Below are 19,876 nucleotides of genomic sequence, written 5' to 3' on the forward strand. Positions count from 1 at the left end.
GTTTTGTGCCTTCTGGGTCAAGGTTCCTCCCACTTTCTGGTAAAGGTATGGCTATACCAATGTTGAAATCTCCTAGGGAGATCTGGAATTCATGTGCGCTGTGCTGCATGAAGGCATAACTAAGGACAAAGATTGATCCTGGAGGGGGAAAGTGTTAATGTGGTAACAGGAGCAAAATGTGACCAACTGTGTTGTGAAGTCTTTTCTGCATTGATGTAATAATTCTTCTTTTGTCACTGCAAGGAGATTACATGGTTCTGAATAAACAGAGGAAGCAGATTTGAAGAGATTGAAGGTTATGCTTTACAGTCACCTTGAAAACTTTGGGCAAATTCTATAGGAAGTCCAGGTTGCATTTCTGTTATTGTAATGAAATGCAGTCCATATAGTATGATAAAACTTTCAGCATATTCATTACTTAAATTTTCATCAGATCCTGTTTTATTTTCCTGTTGTAAATCCATGTTTACAATCGTGTATTTATTTTCAATGATATCCTGTCTTAGTTACAAAGATTCCTGTGGTGTTTAAGATGTTTGAATCAGTCATATAAGCTGGATAATGTCTTTTGTCGTAGAAGTGGCATGAAGAAATTACAATCTACAAAGATGATGTGGAGGAAGTTGGGGTATTAGCTCAGCAAATACTAGAGGAAAGTCTCACTGCAAGTAGAATGGGAAGCCAGGCTACACAGCTTACATCTCGCTACCAAACTCTTCTTCTTCATGTCTTGGTAAGTAATGAAATTGTAACTTAATTCATTGTAACATCATAAATTGTTAGCTAAGAAGCAAGTATAAAGACTTTCTTAATTAGACTTTATCAGAGTTTCTTCATTACTGTAGACTCAATAATATAATAGTCACATATATATTAATATATATGTACACACATGCATGTAGATTTCATTGGACTAAATGTATTAAAGAACCACAATTGGGATAATGCCCTTTCAGAAATACTCAGCATTAATCAGATGTTGTTACTGTCTTTTTTGGCAGTTTCAGGAGAGAAGTTCAGAATTCAGTATGTTTGAATGCTGAATGACTTCTAGAGAACTGTTTTTAGGTTATCACTGAAACACATAGGGACAGGGAACACTTGAATTGATAAGTTGCAGTATTCAGGTCACTTTAAGTAGTAAGTGTCTCATAGTACCATAATCACAAGTCACAATTCAAAATGCGAAATATAAGTACCTTTTCAGTGTTTAGTATTAACTCAGTTTTAACATAAATGATTGCTGTATGTACACCCTGGCAAGACCCCAGTGAGAATTATCTGCTAGATATGAAAGAGTTCAAAACCTGTGTGTAATCTTAGTATATCAGGCTGTATTACTAAATAGTAATTTATTGCTGTCTGTAGCCAATAGCAATGATAAACATCTGTGTGTTTCTTGTTTCCTCTCCCTACCCTGCATATTTGTTTGAAGGAGCAAATAAAGTTTCTGGAAGAAGAAATACGCTGCATGGAGGAGTCAGAATTGGCTTTTAGTGCATATACAAATTGGTACGGAGCTACTATCAAGAACTTCAGAAATGTGATCACCAAGTTTGAAGTGGTTGATAAAACAGCAATGGAGAAAAAAGTGCAGAAACTAGAGGTACAGCTTTCTTGAATGCAATTTTGATTTCTGTTCACCAAAAGAGGCTATATTTTATCATGCATATTAACAGCTGCTCAAAATTTTGACTTCACCTTGCCCAGAGAACCTAATAGGGTAAGGACCACCCAGTATAAAACTTTCTGTTCTCATGTCATAGATGCATTAGATCACTGTTTGGTCTTTGAGGTTATGAGTACTCCAAAGAATATAATCCTATGTTTGCATAATGCTTAGTTTTATATGTTTTGCTTTAGGTTAAAACTTAAAATAAATTCCCCTCACAAGGCATCCTGCTATATATATTTCATATCAGTATGCACTGTGGCAAGAAGTGCTTCCTATTTCTCCTCATTGAAATAACTCAGTAGTAAAACTCACATTTCGTCTCGGAGTCGTACATGAGTTTTCATAAGTCTTGCAGCTTAAACATAATACACTAAGGGAAAACTTTAATCTATTCCAGAATTTGGAGTATGAATCCTCACCTGATACACCTCAGTTTCTGTGTTTATCTTCACAAGCCCAGTGCAGAACAGAAATATTTACTTTTTCTGCTTCCTTTTAGTTCACCACACCTTTGCTCCAGGCAATTTTGTAATGAAAAGTCCATTCAATTTCCCTAGCAATTCCTTCTGTGTCCTTAGCGCCAAAAAAAAAAAAAAAAAAAAATTAGCTAACCCTTCCCCAATAATGGAACTTCAATGAATTAAAAAGAAAAAAAAAAAGCAAGAGCTTGCACACATTTTCTGTTAATGAACACTTCCTTCACAGCTCCTATTGAGTGATATGGACATAGGCTACAGTTTACTGAAATCTGCCCGTGAGAAGGGGGAGCGAGCTATAAAGTACATGGGAGAAAATGAAGTTGACCAGATAAGAAAAGAAATTGGAGATCATGTGGAACAGCTTGAAGAGCTGGCTGGCTCCATCAGGAAAGAGCTCATGACTTCAGAGAAGTGCCTTCAGCTGGCAAAGGAGTTCTCAGACAAGTACAAGGCACAGACTCAGTGGGTCATGGAGTATCAAGCCATGTTACATGCTCCAGCAGAGCCAAAGAGTGAACTTTATGAGAAGAAGGCCCAGTTGTCCAAATACAAGGTAAAAGGGGTTATATCATTGTACTGTTAAATCAGTTTTGACCTAGTGACTCAGAATAAATCCTCTGGTCCAGGTGTATGTTCAAGTTTCCTCAACAGATGTATGAGCTGCATCTGATCTGAATTTCCAAATCAGCATCAAAGTGAAAAGATGCAGGATACCTGCATCTACAAACCAGAGTCAGAACCTGGATTTAAAATGTGAATGTCCTAATAAGGCTTCCACATCTGAACATTTCCTGTTATGGAGCAAAATTCTTTTATGAGTACACACATGAGTAATTCCATTGATATCAACGGGGTGAACTGCTATTTAAGCAAGGATAGAAATCAGTTGGTCTTTCTTCGCTGCAGACGTTGCCTCTGTCTACATTCGCTTAATCAGCTTTCTGGTTAAAGCTGAATGTCCCAGCTCAACTGACATCTAAGTCAGCTGCCATGGCCTCCATCAAGTCTTTCCCTCTGAAACTGCCCACTACTCCTCACTGGCTTCAATACTCAAAGTCGTATGTCATAGCTGTGTGTTTGCTTTCTACATGTTTGAGGAGCTGGTATCTCACTGTCATTTGATAGATGCTGTCACGTGCGATGCTGTCTGAGCCAGTGGCACAATGACATAACAGATCAGATCGCATACTCTTGAGAGTACAGTCTTATGCACTCACCTGTATACTGTCTCATTAAGGGTATGGCTTTGGTGATGCTTTCACACCTGTTTGCAAAATTTGTTCCTCTGAGCAAGCTTTATCCCTAGCACTTGCACCTTCACACATATTAACTCCCTTTCCTTTATCAGCTCCAGATTATTAGCCATGCTACTAGCCACTCGCAAAAGGAGCAGTTGCTCTTAGATGCCTGCAAAGCTGTTATCTCAGAGCATGGCTGAGAAATGTAGTCCTGTACTGGTAGCAAAGCTCGTCTCATCTGGAAAGGATGATATATACCACGATAGTTAGGGAAGTTAGTGAAATATATCTTCAGTGTTCCATATATATATATTTTAATTCTTGCTTGCATTGTAGTCCATACAGCAGACTGTTCTGTCCCATGAGCCTTCAATAAAATCCGTGATTGAAAAGGGAGAAGCACTTTTTGATCTGGTGAATGATGTGGCTCTAAAGAACAACATTCAAGACCTTCAGAGCAGTTACCAGGAACTCTGCAGCACAACAAAGGTAAAAAGTCGGGAAGAAAACTCTAGGTTCTCTCAATTTGCTGTATTTTTCCCGTCTTCAAGAAGTTGACTATTTGTTTCATGCTGTCATGTCACACCCTGTACATGGAGCCAGTTCTATTTAATTACTTTTTTTTTTGAGGAGGCGGGGTGGCGCAGGGATGATTCTTCGTTACAGAAAGAACTTCTACCTCAATAAATCTAACAAGAGTACTTCAAATGAATTTTGAATGTGGCAGGAGAAGTCTTGATAGCAGCAAGGGGAAATAGATCAGTGACTAGTTTGTACTATTGTTACAATTTTTAATTGCTTTGAATAGATTTCTAAATTATTAGAAATTATAAATTAAATTAAATATAAATTAAATTATTTCTTGAAGGGACAGATGCCCTTAAATTATACCATTTTGTCTCTCATTTCAGCTAGATCTTGCACAAACCCTGTTTAATCTAGTTTAGTTGTTGAATGGAAGTCACTGGAAAAAATAAAATGCAAAATGAATATAATTTAATTCAGCAAGGCCATTAGTAATTAACATTAATTCATTAGTCCACATGTATGTAGTACTTTGAAAGATCCGATACTTCTAAATACATCCTAAAGTATGATTATTCCCAAAGCTTTTAATAGATTATACTCCTAACAAGGATAAGCTCTACAAACCATGTTAGTACTTATGTTTGACCTAAGTACCTTTAATTGCCAATCCATCCACTGATAGCAGATAACTTTATTTTTTTTACAATTGATTTTTAATTTACAGACCTTCTGATCTATACCACAAAACTGATACCTATTGCATTACATGTAATGTTGATGACTTTATAAAAATAGAGAAGCGTATGAAAAATCTTTCTTAAAAAGAATAAATACATTTTAACTCAATGTGTACATTCTTAATTTGCCCACCACAGTCACAGGCAATATGTATGTGCAAAGGCTGTAAGCAGCACAGACCCAACCATAATATTTGGTAGTCATATGCAGTCTCTCAAAGAGCATGTAGTAGCTGTTTCTAAGTGAACTTAATGTCAAGTTGAAAGTGTTCTTTTTCTTAAAGTGAGGAGAATCCTCAGTGTTTTCCTTAGTCTTCACAGTATAGTATTTCATCTGAGGTGAAAATACTGATTAGTACCACAGTTTATTCACACAAGTAATCCGTTTGTCTTCCTTAACAGTCTAATCATGTTCACAGGAATATAAATTTAGAAGATAACTCGCTTACAGTGCTTTCAACCTCTTGGTGGTTTTTGGTTTGGTTTTTTGTTGTTGTGGGGGGGGTTTATTATTATTATTGTGATTACTTGAATATTTAATTTTGGTTATTTTGGACCACAGGCATATGTTGAAACCTTAGAGGTGAGAGTAAAAGAACATGAGGATTACAACAGTGATTTGCAAGAAGGGGAGAAATGGTTACTACATATGTCCAGCAGGCTGGTCAGCCCAGACCTCATGGAGAGTAACAGTCTTGAAATAATCACTCAGCAACTAGCTAACCACAAGGTGGGTTTGCTTAAACTTCCTTTGTTTGGTAAAATAAATTTTTTTCTTCTTTTGTTTCTCTGTCTGCACTCCAGAGCTCTATTTATTTGTCATTCACCTGTTTCATTCCTCTTACTGCTAACTGTGTAAATAAACATCATTGTTGTTAATGCAGTTAACAAATCTATCTTGTTGTCCGCACTGTTTCTTGGATCAGATTGTATCTGTACAAGAGCTTTGTTGTACGCTGGTCTGAATTTTCTGTCAGATTTTTGCGGAGATCTCCCAGGAAATATACCACAAAAAGCAGATTAGGGTTATTTTACTCCTAAGGTATTTTTGCTCTGGCACTTTTAAAATCTTTTTTTATCCTTAACTTTTCAAATCTCCCCCCCGTACCACCCCCATCCCCCCACCCCGCATTAGGTTGGAGCATTTCCTCCATTGCTTTTATTCAAGGTATTGTTATGGATGCTATTAATGATAATCATTCACTACATCAATAGCCAATGCTTTCTAGAAGATAAAAGAAAGCAAAATCCAACCTTCCCCACAACTCCCTGCAACTGAGATTCCAAGGGTGAATATTGATATCTTTTAACTCCATTGTGATTAGTGTGTTATTCTGTAAGTAAGTAACCTCCTTGGATATAAATTTGTCTCCACCAAAGTCAATGAAAAGAACTGTCTACAGTGGAAGAGCTTATGGAATAAGATACGATTCATCATCAGATTTAGTCCTCATTACTAGACACAAGCGAAGCTGGTGGAGTCCTGGAGAGCATATGCAACAAAGGAAGATTAAGGCATTGAGCGTATCATGTTTACACATTATGACAGTCCTACTGATGTTTCTGTGGGATATCTATGTACAGATTTTTGACAATGATTTTACAATGTGTATACACTCTAATAGCTTGACTATGACAATACACATAACCTGAAAACTTTTTCCAAATACAAAGACAAAGAGTATTAAAAGGAAAAAAACCAAAACCTCATTTAAAAAGCTGTGATGCAGAACATGTTTTCAAATTTAAAATATTTCTTCAAAAGCATTTTATCTATTTATTAGGCTATCATGGAAGAAATTGCAGGATTTGAAGATCGTTTGAACAACCTTAAGAGTAAAGGCGATTACTTGATCAATCAATGCACAGAACACCTTCAAGCAAAATTTAAGCAAAACATTCAAAGCCATCTTCAGGGAACAAAGGACAGCTATTCTGCCATATGTAGCACAGCCCAAAGAGTAAGTCTTGTTTCAAAAATATTTGTATGCCATTTAAGAATAACATGCATTATTATTTCTGCAAGTGCTTGTTTCTTTAAATGGCATAAAACTTTCTACTGTCTCCATTTAAATTGAGCCTACAGGTTACTAATGTAGCACTTCATCATTACTGTGCTACAGTTGAATTCCTTGTGATCCAAATGTTGCCTTGCAGCCAGCAAAAACTGCTGCCTATCAGTTCTGACCTTAATCTTGCCACACCCTCGCTACCTTCATGTTACACTAGCTTCTCAGCAGCTCCAGCAAAGGAGTTAGAACTATTCCTGCTTCAAAAGCTAGGGAGCAAATTGCACTCTTAACGTCAGTAGTTTGCACATGTACATAACAGGTCTTAACTATGTGCTAGGAAATACTGTTGCTCTTAGTAAAACCAGAATATACAGTTAAGAAGGGCTACCTGGGTCATTCTGCTAATCCAATCAGGAGATCAGGCAAGCATAGCCTAAAACCAACAAACAAACAAACAAAAAAAACCCAAACAAAAAAACCCAAAAAACCACCAACCAACCAAAACCCAGGAAACCCCACCAAAAAACTCCACCAGAAAACCCCAAACAAATGCCCAAAAAGTAGAATTCATTGTCAGGAATGTAGAGCTGCATAAAACCTCATACTGGATCAATGGCAAAATGTTGAACAAGAATACAGAAATAGGAGGCAATGTTCTTTGTTTGCATCCTTATTTTTTCTTTCCAGAAGGCTTGCCTTAGATACTGTCCATCTTCTCAAATTAGCAAGGTGCAGTGAGAGCTTAAGGAGCTTTCATCCCTTGGTACTTTTATGTACAAGAGCTAAAATAACCACAGCCTTAATAGTTCTGTATTATCTGCAGTTTTCAAGGTGGGAGAGGAGACCCAACAGTGGCTCTCTTGAAAATGTGACAACCTTGCAAAATGTTTATTTTAGGTGTACCAGAGTTTGGAACATGAACTCCAGAAGCATGTTAATCATCAGGACACTCTACAACAGTGCCAGACTTGGCTGTCTACAGTGCAGTCAGAGCTAAAGCCAACTACCTGGACACCTTTCAGCCTGGCAGATGCAGTTAAACAGGTAAAAGTTCAGCACTTGAAAATGCTCAGTTATCCTTAATAAGGTGAGTTCAGGTAAGAGCTTTATATTAATAGAAATTAGATATTCTCTGACCTTCTCAGAGGGCTGTGTAGCCTCTTTGTGTATTCCCAGCTCCCAAGGGAATACCATGAGTAAAAAATATTAGGTGAAAAATCACACAGGGCTTTTGCTAGCTCTACTGAATGCTGAGAAGTTTATTACTGAAAAAAGTTGGATAATTAGATAACCTGTTCAGATACTCCACAGATTTATCTAGCAGGGAGGTTGTGTCTTTCTGCTTATCCAGTTGCCGATCTGTCTACTAATGTTCCTATAGGAGACCTGGTTTCATAGTACCATGGACACGGAGTCTGTTATCAGGCAATTAAAACAATTTTTCAGCCTAAGAGCATAGAATTGCCTCCAGCCCATATTAGCCATTAAGAATGGTTTCTTTGCTTCTTGATTATTATTAGAATCCGAATGTATTTTATGTTGGATTTGTACCTTGTTTTCAAATTAAACTGGTATGGTACTCAAAATGCTGGAATTCAGGGCTGTCTCATCCACCATGTGGCTTAATAGAGACCTTGAAATAACTACAGACAGCAGCTCCACAAGGGTGGGTGGAGCAGAGGGTGGTGGTGGGGCCAGCAGGTCAGTACCTTCCCAGTGATGTGCAGAACTGCAGCATACAGGTGAGGAGAGCAGAGTCCTCCTGGTGTCAACTACCATCTGGTGATCACCAGGCAAGTTTCTAGGGATGAGGCCAGTCCCAGGTGGAGGCAGGAGGTCAGGGCAGCAAGACAAGTCCAGGAGTATCAGCCAGGCACAGATGCACCTATAGCGTAGCTCGGGTGAGGGCCTGAGCTTACATGCAGCTCTTGAGCAAGGGGGAAGGCTTCTGAATGCTTTTCCATTGGCCAGGTTCTAGCTGGGCTGAGTCAGGGCTGGCCCTGAGCAGACGTGGCCAAACCCCAAGGAGAGGGAGATAGAGGTTGCAGAGTCCTTTGGTGCACTGAGGGCCCTGACCATCCCTGAGGATTAGGGACCTGTTCAGTGCTTAACCATTCTCAGTGTGAAAAATAGTTTCCCTCATATCTAGAAAGAATTTCCTTGTTGCAGCTTGTCACTTTTCCCTCTACTATCTTTTCTGCTCACCTCAGCAAAAGAGTTTGGCTCTGTCTTGTCAGTACTGCCCCCATCTGACCCCTTACCGTTTTAAGTAATGGCAGACTGCAATTAGCCTTTCTCCAGGCTGAACAAACCCAGTTCCTTCAAACCTGCCCAAATGCCACATACTACAGCCCCATATTCCTCCCCCCCCAGCCCTTTGCTGGACCTATACCAGTTTGCCAATATCTCTTCTATGGGGGGAAGAGGGAAACTGGGCCAAATACATTAGGAACAGCCTGACATGCGTAAGTAAAAGAGAACAATCACTTCCCACAGCTTGCTGTCTGCATTCTTGCTAGTAAAGTAATTTGGGATTGCCACAAGGGCACACTGCTGTTGTGTTCAACTTTTTGCCTGCAAAAAGGACCCGCCACTGCCCCTCTGTGTTAGGTGGTCACTCGCCCCTCCTCCCTGGGACTCTAGGAGGTATGTTATTGCCCTGCTTGTCAATACTAAAACCATCATTTTCTTCTGGGGTGAGGAAACTTCATAGCAAGAGGTGAGCTCCTATGGGCAATGTTGAGAGCAAGAACCCTTAACAGCGTCATTTGTCTGATCTTGGCAATTGTAGATACTGAGGACATTGGGAGGGTTTCAGAAGGTGTAGGAAAGCCTGTTGTGCCAGTGGGCTGGATCCATGATCTATTGGACACGGGATAATTTTGTAGGTATAGGAACATGACACTTTAATAATCAGATAAAGCTCTGCTTCCAATTCACCTTGGGAAAGTAAGTCACCTTGTTGAAACTGTGTGTATCTACCTAACGATTTATATATAAAGAAATAAACTAGGTAACACATATATCACTAAGCACTTTGATAATTGGATGCTAATCAAGTTTCTAAGAGTTAATCTTTTCCCTAATTATCACAGAGCAGCCTTACCTAATAAAATAGTGTATGTCTACAGGTAATCTTTTGGAAATAATAGGATAAAGTAAAAATGCTAAAATGCATGACTGTAATAAACTCTGAGACCATGGAAATAATCTTTTATTTTATTTGGGGTTTATCTTCCCTCAGGTAAAACATTTCCGAGCTCTGCAGGAGCAGGCCAATACGTACTTGGATCTTCTGTGCTCCATGTGTGATCTTTCAGATGCCACAGTGAAGAGTACAGCAACAAATATTCAACAAACAAAACAAATGGTACAAGATAACCACAACAACCTGCTTTTAATCCTATTGAGAGCTTTAACTTCCTTGATCTGTCCCCTTTTAAAGAGGTCATATTGGGTAATGGTTTAAAGAAATGTCAGCTTACTTTCATCTTAAGTATTTCTTTCAGAAATAGTTTTCTCTTTCTACCCTTTTTTTTTTTTTAATTAAATCCACACATTGCCATCCTGGTAGTGATACAAGGACACACAACAAGGGTTGCTAAAGGCAATGTTACAAGATGTTGGTCTAAAGCCACACAAATAACATTCTGTAGAAGAAAACCATACAAATTATTTGTTTTCATAAACCACAATTCAATCTGTTCTTCTCTGTATTTTATTAAAGCTTAGACATATTTTAATGTTATTATTTATACAACAGTACACTTATGTTCTTATTAGGATATACTAATATATTATAATCATCATAAAAAATTACGGTGGTTTAATTAATAAATCAGAGTGCATCTATTTCAGCATATGAATTTATAGAAGTGTACCTCAATTTTAAGTTTTAAAGTATCGTAATGCTTGGTTTTAGAATAAAATTATAAACATAAGTTTTTAGAAAAGAAACATTATGAGCATTCCTATTGTAAAAATGAAGAATTTAGTTTCACATACACGTACAACCAAACTTTTGAAACTACTTCTACCAAGAGTAAAAATCTAATATGTACAGTAACAGTATTCCATACCAGAGAAGCAAATTGTACAAATACAAGTAATCCATAAAAAAAAGGCAGTCCAAATGTTGACTAACTAAAAAGCATCCCAAACATCAGATTCTCCTTTTATATTTAAAGCAGTGAAACATTTTTAATAAATCACAGGTGGTACAGTGCTGAGATATATTAAGCTGGTTGAGTGTCTAAACCTTAAAGGCACCCTACTGCTGTATTTGGAGCAAAAGAAGCTGTGTGACTTGGTTTAAGGTGATTGATGGGCTCAGATCCGGTAAGCATTCTTACTGGCATTTTACAAAAGGCATATAGGCAAAATAATGGGGCTAAGAAAATTAAATGCAAGTGTTTAGTTTAAGCTTTTATTTGGTCATTGAAAAGGCATGTAGGGTACAGCCGAGCAATATTCTTGGCATGCAGTAGGCTAAATTATAGTTAATTTAAGCTTTAACAGAAGACTGAGAACACTTTGAAATACACACACTTATAAATATACTTGCTTCTCTCAAGGCTGAATGATAATATTTTTTTACAGCTTTCCTTTGATTAGTCTGATTTTTATTACTTTGGGAAGGTTAAGACTCTTTTTGCGGATATTAGCCCCTTCAGAATCTAGTGCAGAAATTTGCTTTAGTGCAGTATTGTGCTCAGAGGAAGAATGATATTCATCCTCCATTCTCCAAAAATAGATGCGTTAAGGCATTCCTACTCCTTTTCATTTCTTTTCTTCTAGATTGAGCAACAGATAATGCACTCACAGTATTTGGCTCAAGGTTGGGAAGAGATCAAACAAATGAAGGCTGAGCTCTGGATGTATTTCCAGGATGCAGATCAGCAACTACAGAATTTGAAAAGGAGACGGGCAGAGTTGGAGCTAAACATTGCCCAGAACATGGTACTCCAGGTTAAGGTAAGGAGGCTTTGGGTTAAGAACAGAAAGTAAGGAAGGAGTTCATCCTGTGGCTGGTATTACTATGGCTCATGTTACATGCACGTATTGCATACTATTGCTAAATATGTTCTAAGCAAGAGCAAAGATGACAGAGTAAAGAGTGTTTCCTTATTGATGCTACAGGATGACACAGAAAACAAAACACTGTACTTCAATATTTTTTGGCTTTGTTTTTTTAACAGTAGACAATTTTCAGCCTACTGTTCTGATTTGTCTTTGCTTTTAATAGCCTAATTGCTGATCACAATGGACATGAAGATAAGATCTGCAACTTAATGCTTGCTAAGTTCTTTGAGTTGAATACTTGTAAATTATTTAGATCTATTTCAAGATTAGCCTGGGAAATTGTTTAGTGTTGCTGGACTCTGAAAACTACTGGAGAATAAGTATGATAGAAACCCAATTTAATACACCCTAAATAATGAAACAAATGCCTTCAAATTTTCCATCATTCTTACTCATTACAGAAGACAGAATTTTTATGGCCATTCTGCACACATCACAAACAACAGTAAAATAAGAAGAAGAAACAGGAAAACAGATTATTTCTTTATTAAATTATTAAATGCTTAGGTTTTGCATTTTTGGTTTAGACTTCGCTAGTATTCTTTTTCTGATACACCAGGAGTTAGGTGAAAAGTAAACAGCACTTCCTCTTCGTGTTTGTTCTACAAGCGATTGAACAAAGTCATAGGCTTTGGAGATATCTCCGCACAGTGTGGACTGAAATCTGTTACACTAGCTATCATTAGAGTCCAGGAAGAAGCAGGAGTCTGTATTTCTTCACTATTTCAGTCAGGAACTTTGGATTGTTATGAAAGGCAGGCACCTGCTATACTGTCAGATGTGGCACAATGTGTATTTTTTTCTCGAATTTGCCCTGGTAAAGGAAGATGCCTACCTCCATTTGAAGCAGTAACAAAGGGGAATGAAGTAGAGCTGGGCAGTAGCATCTCTTCTCCAGAACTCCTAGCAGCCCTCAGTGAAAACATGTCATCCCACCAAAGTGATGGAGCTGGTCATGGTTGTTTAGTTACAGTTATTGGAACTAGAGTTTGGGAAAATATCATATTTACCATGTTTACAGCGTGTAAATGCTGAAAAATATTTGGTTAGTTTTAGTTGTTAGTATATTGTATATTCTTTTTCTGGGTTTTCTGTGACTTCTTATTAGGTAAAAAATGTGTATGCAGGTGGGCTGTTTTATTTACCAGAATTTATTAACTCAAATAGCAATCATACCTAGATAATCATTGGCTTTGTTTCAATAATGACAGCAATAATTGTCACTGTTATAGAAGCAGGACAAAACAAAGTATGGATGTGGGGTCTCACTGACTCATGGACTCTGTGTCATATTTTTAGTCTCTAATGAAAAAGGAAAAGGAAAAAAAAAGAGCTAGAAACAGTACTGGTAAAATTAATTCTTATGAGACCCAGACTATGTTGAATGTTTTAGTGTACAGTGGGAGCTGTGCTAGTCCAGAAGCCTGGACAACAAGATGTGACTTGATTGTGAATTCTATTTATGATTGGCACATGGAAACTGCTCTGGTTTGCTTTCATGTCTGTAAGCAACCTGTGTTCACCTGAGTAGATGGGGAGGAAGGTTAGGGATGGGGAGAAGGCACTTCTTCCGAATTACATCTGCACAGCATTTGCCTGGGCAGATAACTAGTCCTTACACAATTTATTCATTTATTTATTTATTTCAGAGGTTTTATTTAAATTCCATCTTAAAATTATGAGGTGTCACCATATTGGTTTTGACATGTGTCTTTTTTTTCCAGGAATTCAGTCAGAAGTTGCAGTCTAAGCAGTCAGCTCTTACCTCTGTGACTGAGAAGATGAACAAACTAACCCAAGGACAGGAATCACCGGAACACAAGGAAATAGGAGAACTGAGCAACCAGTGGCTGGACCTCTGTCTTCAGGCACACAGTTTGCTCATACAGAGGGAGGAGGATCTGCAGAGGACAGGGCATTACCACGAGCGCATGAACGTAGTTGAAGTTTTCTTGGAAAAACTCACAAAAGAGTGGGACAACCTGGCTAGGTAAAAGAGGAGTAGCATGCACAAAGCTTACTTAGTGCATATGTTTGAGGTCCTTCATTTGTATTTACTGTGTTTCATATTTTTTCATTGTGATGTTGTGTTTTATCTATTAGACTATTATATAAAAGCTTAGTTAGTTGCTGCTGCTAAATTATTGCAGATGCTTTGTATAGCATAAACACACCAGCTGTGCGTAAAATTGTGACAGTCTATTACTGCTGCTGTCATTGTCATGGAACAAGATTCACTTCAGCCTCGATATTGTTGTTTTATGTGTGATATAACCAGTATGCTCTGTAGTATTCATGTTAATTTGTATGGTTAGCCTTATGAGCATATTGCAGATGAAAGGGAGAGGAATAAAAATGTTAAATTTTTTCAGTAATATTCAAGACTGGTCCCTTCAAAAGAATCTGAAAACTGTAGGTATTTATAACATTGATTTCAATATATAGTGGGCTTATAATTCATCCTGATCTCTCTTAAAAATCTGTCCTGAGATAGGATCTTATAATTAATTTCTGTCCTGTCCGTTTTGATAACAGATCTGATGCTGAAAGTACACACGTGCACCTTGAAGCTTTGCAAAAATTGGCAGTGGCACTACAGGAAAGGAGATTTGCTCTGGAAGATTTGAAAGATCAGAAACAGAAGATGATAGAACATCTGAATCTTGATGACAAGGAATTAGTGAAGGAACAATGTGGTCATTTTGAGCAACGCTGGACTCAGCTGGAGGATCTTGTCAAAAGGAAAATTCAAGTTTCTGTTTCAACCTTAGAAGAGCTCAGTTTGGTGCATTCCAAATTTCGGGAACTAATGGAATGGGCAGAGGAGCAACAACCTAGTGTCTCAGAGGCTCTTAAACAGAGCCCTCCTCCAGATTTGGCTCAGAGTCTTCTCATGGATCATCTTACCATTTGCAGTGAGCTTGAAGCCAAACAGCTTGTTCTGAAGACGCTTGTGAAGGATGCTGACAGGGTGATGACCAACCTAGGTCTCAATGAAAGGCAGGAGCTGCAGAAAGTACTTTCTGATGCGCAGCACCATGTAGATTGTCTCAGTGATCTGGTAGGTCAGAGGAGAAAGCACCTGAATAAAGCACTGTCTGAAAAGACACAGTTCCTCATGGCAATCTTTCAGGCTACAAACCAAATTCACCAGCATGAGAAGAAGGTAACGTTTCCGGAACACATTTGTCTGTTGCCAGAAGATGTGAACAAACAGATCAGGATTTGTAAGAATGCCCAGGCTAACCTGAAGGCCTATCAAACTGAAGTCACAGGCTTGTGGGCTCAAGGAAGGGATTTAATGAAAGAAGCAACAGAACAAGAAAAGAGTGAAGTTTTAGGTAAACTGCAAGAGCTACAGAATGTGTATGACACTGTCTTACAAAAGTGTAACCAGAGATTGTTAGAACTGGAGAAAAATATAGTTTCCAGGAAATATTTCAAAGAAGACTTAGATAAAGCTTGCCATTGGCTAAAACAAGCTGATATCGTCACATTCCCAGAAGTCAATGTAATGAATTCTAACTCTGAACTATACAGCCAGTTGGCAAAATATCAACAGATTCTCGAGCAATCTCCAGAATATGAAAATCTGTTACTTGCATTGCAAAGAGATGGCCAAGAAATCCTACCATCACTTAATGAAGTGGATCATTCTTACCTGAATGAAAAACTTAACATTATCCCTCAGCAATTCAATATTGTCACTGCTCTGGCAAAAGAAAAATTATATAAGGTTCAGGAAGCAATTTATGCCAGAAAAGAATATGCTTCTTTGATTGAGTTGACAAGTAAAGCACTAACTGAGCTAGAAGATCACTTTATTAACATGGACAAAGCTCCAGCTGCTGTTTTAGCCAAAGAAGCTGTGTCACTCCAGCAGGCCTACACAGATCTCTTAGGTGAAGTGGTGAGCCTTGGTGCAGCAGTGGATGAACTAAACCAGAAAAAGGAGGCCTTTCGAAGCACTGGCCAGCCATGGCAACCAGATGAGATGCTAAAACTTGTCAGGCTATATCACAAGTTGAAGAGGCAAATAGAACAGAAAATCAGCCTGTTGGAAGACACAGTAGAAGCATGCCAGGAGCATGAGAAAATGTGTATGCAGTTTGAGGCACAATTAGAGGCAGTGAGGAAGCAGCAGATAAAGGTAAATGAAGAAACACTCCCAATAGAAGAGAAGTTGAAAATATACCATTCTCTTGTGGGCAGCTTGCAAGACTCCGGGAGTCTTCTGAAGCGAATAACTGAACATCTAGAAGCCCTTTCTCCTCAGCTTGACTCATCTGCATGTGAGGCAACAAATCACCAAGTGCAGTCTTGGCAAGAGAAACTAAAGTCTTTGCATGCTGCCATTGGTGACACTGTGATGGAGTGTGAGAACAGACTTGTGCAAAGCATAGACTTCCAGACGGAAATCTGCCGCTCACTCAACTGGTTGAGACAGGTGAAAACAGAACTTAATGGAACATTAAGTTTGGACCTCAAACTGCAAAGCATCCAAGAAGAAATCCGAAAGGTTCAGATACATCAGGAAGAAGTGCAGTCAAGCCTGAGAATAATGAATGCACTGAGCAATAAAGAGAAAGAGAGATCTATGAAAGCAAAGGAGCTGATACCTGCTGACCTGGAAAACACTCTTGCTGAGCTGACAGAACTAGACGGTGAAGTTCAAGAAGCCATACACATGAGACAGGTTAGTGCACCCTAAGTATAATTAGTTTCTCACTCACGAAGCTGAAAAAAGTTGGCTCTGTGGCTTGCTGTTGGTAATCATCATTAAAGGACTGATTTTAATAATCCTGTTGTTCAGGTTTTTTAATCACTTAGGTTGTGGCCTTATTGCCATGGATGACTTGGGAAGGGGAGAAAGGATTACTTAATATGCATTTATACCTGCATGTAGAAGTGCAAACTCACTCAAAACCTACTTCCATGTAGTCTCTACAGACCTTTATCTTAGATACAATGAAAGGAAAAGAAAGCAAGCATGGGCAAAATCCAGACTCTCAGCAGAGGATATTTTTGTTGCTGCTGTGAATTTTGTGTCTGTGACCCTCTGTATAATTTTCCCTTTTATTTCAGGCTACCTTAAATAAATTATACAGCTTCTGCCAAAGATACTATGAAGTAATGCAGATAGCAAATGACTGGCTTGAAGATGCTCAGGAATTTCTACATTTAGCAAGAAATGGTCTTGATGTTGAGAACTCTGAGGAGAACCTAAGGAACCACATGGAATTTTTCAGCACAGAAAGTCAGTTCAGTAATCATTTGGAGGAGTTACAGGGCTTTGTATCTGAGATAGAGCCCTTTATCCAAGCCACAGCAAGAGAGCAGCTGGTGCAGAATGTAGTTGAACTGGAGGAAAAGGCCAAAGGGACAAAGCAAGATGCTAAAACCCAGAAAGAGCAGTTACAAAGGTATATTCATCTTTTTCCTTTCCTTTCATTTTAAGATCACCTTGTTGGTGATGAAAGAAAGAGATCACAACATTAATTGATGTTTTGTAAAATGTTTGTACCACTGATGAGAGAAGTAGATATCGGGACTCAGAGCTATGGGGTTCTGTTTTCTCCTCTGCCACTGACTGAGTAGATGTGCGATCCTGAGAAAGCTATAATAAAATTATATAAAGCTTGGAACAGCACCAAGAAGAAGAGTACAGAATCATTGTCCCTTATTTTACCTGGTATAAGAGCTATACAGAAACAAATCGAAGCAGACATTTTGAACTAAAAGGAAATACCATTTTAACCAGCATAACTGTTACTTCTTATTCCTGAATGTTGTGGATTACAAAAGTCTGGGTGGGTTTAAAATGCAACGTAGGCAAAGTCAGTGAGGAAGAGTCAAACAAGGGCTGTTAAATGCCCAGCTGTGTCTGTAAGGCACAGCTGAAAATCAGGAGCATATACTTCTATGTATGCTTTTTCACAATAATCTTTCTTTTTCTTGCAAAATACTGTGTAACAAGCAAAACTAAGCAGTTACATTGAAAACTGGGTGCAATAATATTCTTCATTTTCAAATGCTTTTATATTGCATTAAATTGTTAATTGTTCTTTCTGGAACTATATTTGTTTAAGGTGTGTTTCTGAGTGGCAGGAATACCAGACAGAAAGACAGAAGGTTATTGAAGTGATGAATGAGGCTGAGAAAAAATTATCTGAATTCTCAGTAGCTAAAGCTGCTTCTTCTCATGAAGCAGAAGAGAAATTGATAACACATAAGGTAAGGTACTGAAATTTATATGAAATACTTTTCCTTCAGTGAAAATAAATGTACGTTATGTAGATTTCTACTTGTGGCAACCTGAATTTGAGTTTTTAGATTTTTTTTTCCTGTAGCGCTTAACTGTGTCATAGCACACCAAGAGGTGTTCTGTGTTGCGCAGAACGCCCATTTTATTTGTGGGGTGACCGAGACAGCTATCTTTAATTGCTTTTCAGCTCAATGTCTGTCTGTGTGCCTGTGACTGTAGAGAACTAGAAGGAACCAGGAGATTCCTAAAAGCCTTGGGTACATAAGCCCCAAAACTGTGTACCCTACAAGAAATTCGGATCAATAGAAATGTCCTTCTGCTTTGGATCATATGGAATAGTTTTACTAGGATAGGAAGGGCTGGGTTTTAATATTAAGTCTCGTTTAGTCTGAAAGAAAAAAAAAGTAACTTAAAAGAATTGCTCAAGTATTTAGGTTGCTAATCAGTTGTCTTAATATAGACAGTTAGTGACATTTCAGACATCCTTCCATGGTCTCCAGCTGTGTCTCTGTGAAGGCAGGAATGTCCCCTTAAGAGTAATGTCATGTCTGCCAGCTCCATGACAATATCTTGACACCCTTGGACATTTAAAATGGCATTAAAGATAAACATGGCATAAATGTATGCTTAAACACATGAATGGCTGCTTTCATTTTTAGACCCTAATAGAAGTCACTCTTTGCTATGAGAAGGGTCCTGAATACTCATTTCCATCCCTTCTGAGGGGCTAGCAAGGAAGAGAAAATCTGGTTGCACCAGATTTCTGCTGCTTCCGGAGAGTTGCATTTTGGACCAGGTCCTTCAAGTAGCTGTAGCTAATATATTGCGTATAAAAATAAAGTGAGACCTAACCGCCTCCACTCAGCACAGAATACCTCCTTTTCATCTGCAGTGGATGGAAGTGGCTCATCTGCCCCCAAGTGTGTTGAATAGTTATGAGCTGTGTTGTAAAACAGGAGAATGGTGCTTGTTTTTGCTTTTTTTCAGACTCTTGTGTCTGTAGTGAATTCTTTCCATGAGAAAATCACAGCCCTAGAAGAAAAGGTTTCACAGCTGGAAAAAGTTAGTAACGATGCCAGCAAGGCAACTATAAGTAGATCCATGACAACAGTTTGGCAGCGCTGGACACGGCTCCGGAATGTAGCCCAAGAACAAGAGAAAGTTTTGGAAGATGCAGTGCAGGAATGGAAGGGCTTTAATGATAAGGTAACTTCTGGTCTTGGTAAATCCTCCTTTGTTAACTGTATGTAGGTTTTCACTTATTATACTGCCTTATTAATAATCTTATGGTAGAGAAAACTGATAGTAGGAATAACAGCTATTTTTTGCAGGTCATAGAAAAAAACAGTTATGGAAGACCTAGGTTTAGAACCATTCACTCCAAGGTTTGCACTGTTCTTTTATATGCATCAATGTATAATAAATACAGAGTTGTTTTGGTTTCTGGTAGTTCTTCAGAATCTTCTCCTCTATGTTTCTCTTCCCTAGATGGTCTATTACAGACTAAGTCAACCTCTTTCCCCGTCTTCCCCCCTCCCAAAGAGTATGAAGTTGCTATTTCTAAGTTTATGCAGTGATGATATTCCCTGCTCATTGATCATGTGTCTCTTTTTTTACCTTCTATCTTACCTGACTCCTTTTATCTGTTGTCCATTATTTTATGCTCAGATTGCAGGTTCTCTGGGAATGGGGATAATCTTTTTATTAAATTTGTGACTTGTACCAAATACGGGTCTGCCCTGGGTTAGAGCTCTAGGTCCTATGGCAATGAAGATAATAAACACTAAAAATATGAGGAGCCACTCATCACTTGACAAAAAAGTCCTTTAGCAAGTCCTAGTCCACTGTGAAGAGCTAGGG

The 19,876-nt window shown here is 38.3% G+C and overlaps 1 protein-coding gene across 1 annotated transcript in view; it reads left to right on the forward strand.

The window, feature by feature from the left end:
* Positions 1 to 19,876, forward strand: part of SYNE1 (spectrin repeat containing, nuclear envelope 1) — a gene marked incomplete at its 5' end in the record, with an annotated part of 159,599 nt that overhangs the window by 16,638 nt on the left and 123,085 nt on the right. Inside the window, 14 exons of the mRNA XM_010283199.1 lie at positions 578 to 733; positions 1,436 to 1,606; positions 2,381 to 2,707; positions 3,729 to 3,881; positions 5,220 to 5,387; positions 6,442 to 6,618; positions 7,567 to 7,713; positions 9,914 to 10,039; positions 11,467 to 11,643; positions 13,476 to 13,741; positions 14,287 to 16,447; positions 16,837 to 17,174; positions 17,841 to 17,985; positions 19,004 to 19,222. Of these exons, the coding sequence (XP_010281501.1) occupies positions 578 to 733; positions 1,436 to 1,606; positions 2,381 to 2,707; positions 3,729 to 3,881; positions 5,220 to 5,387; positions 6,442 to 6,618; positions 7,567 to 7,713; positions 9,914 to 10,039; positions 11,467 to 11,643; positions 13,476 to 13,741; positions 14,287 to 16,447; positions 16,837 to 17,174; positions 17,841 to 17,985; positions 19,004 to 19,222 (4,731 nt within the window). The remainder of the gene's footprint in view (positions 1 to 577; positions 734 to 1,435; positions 1,607 to 2,380; positions 2,708 to 3,728; positions 3,882 to 5,219; positions 5,388 to 6,441; positions 6,619 to 7,566; positions 7,714 to 9,913; positions 10,040 to 11,466; positions 11,644 to 13,475; positions 13,742 to 14,286; positions 16,448 to 16,836; positions 17,175 to 17,840; positions 17,986 to 19,003; positions 19,223 to 19,876) is intronic.

This window comes from Phaethon lepturus, unplaced genomic scaffold, assembly GCF_000687285.1.
Source record: "Phaethon lepturus isolate BGI_N335 unplaced genomic scaffold, ASM68728v1 scaffold8940, whole genome shotgun sequence".
Lineage (NCBI taxonomy): Eukaryota > Metazoa > Chordata > Aves > Phaethontiformes > Phaethontidae > Phaethon > Phaethon lepturus.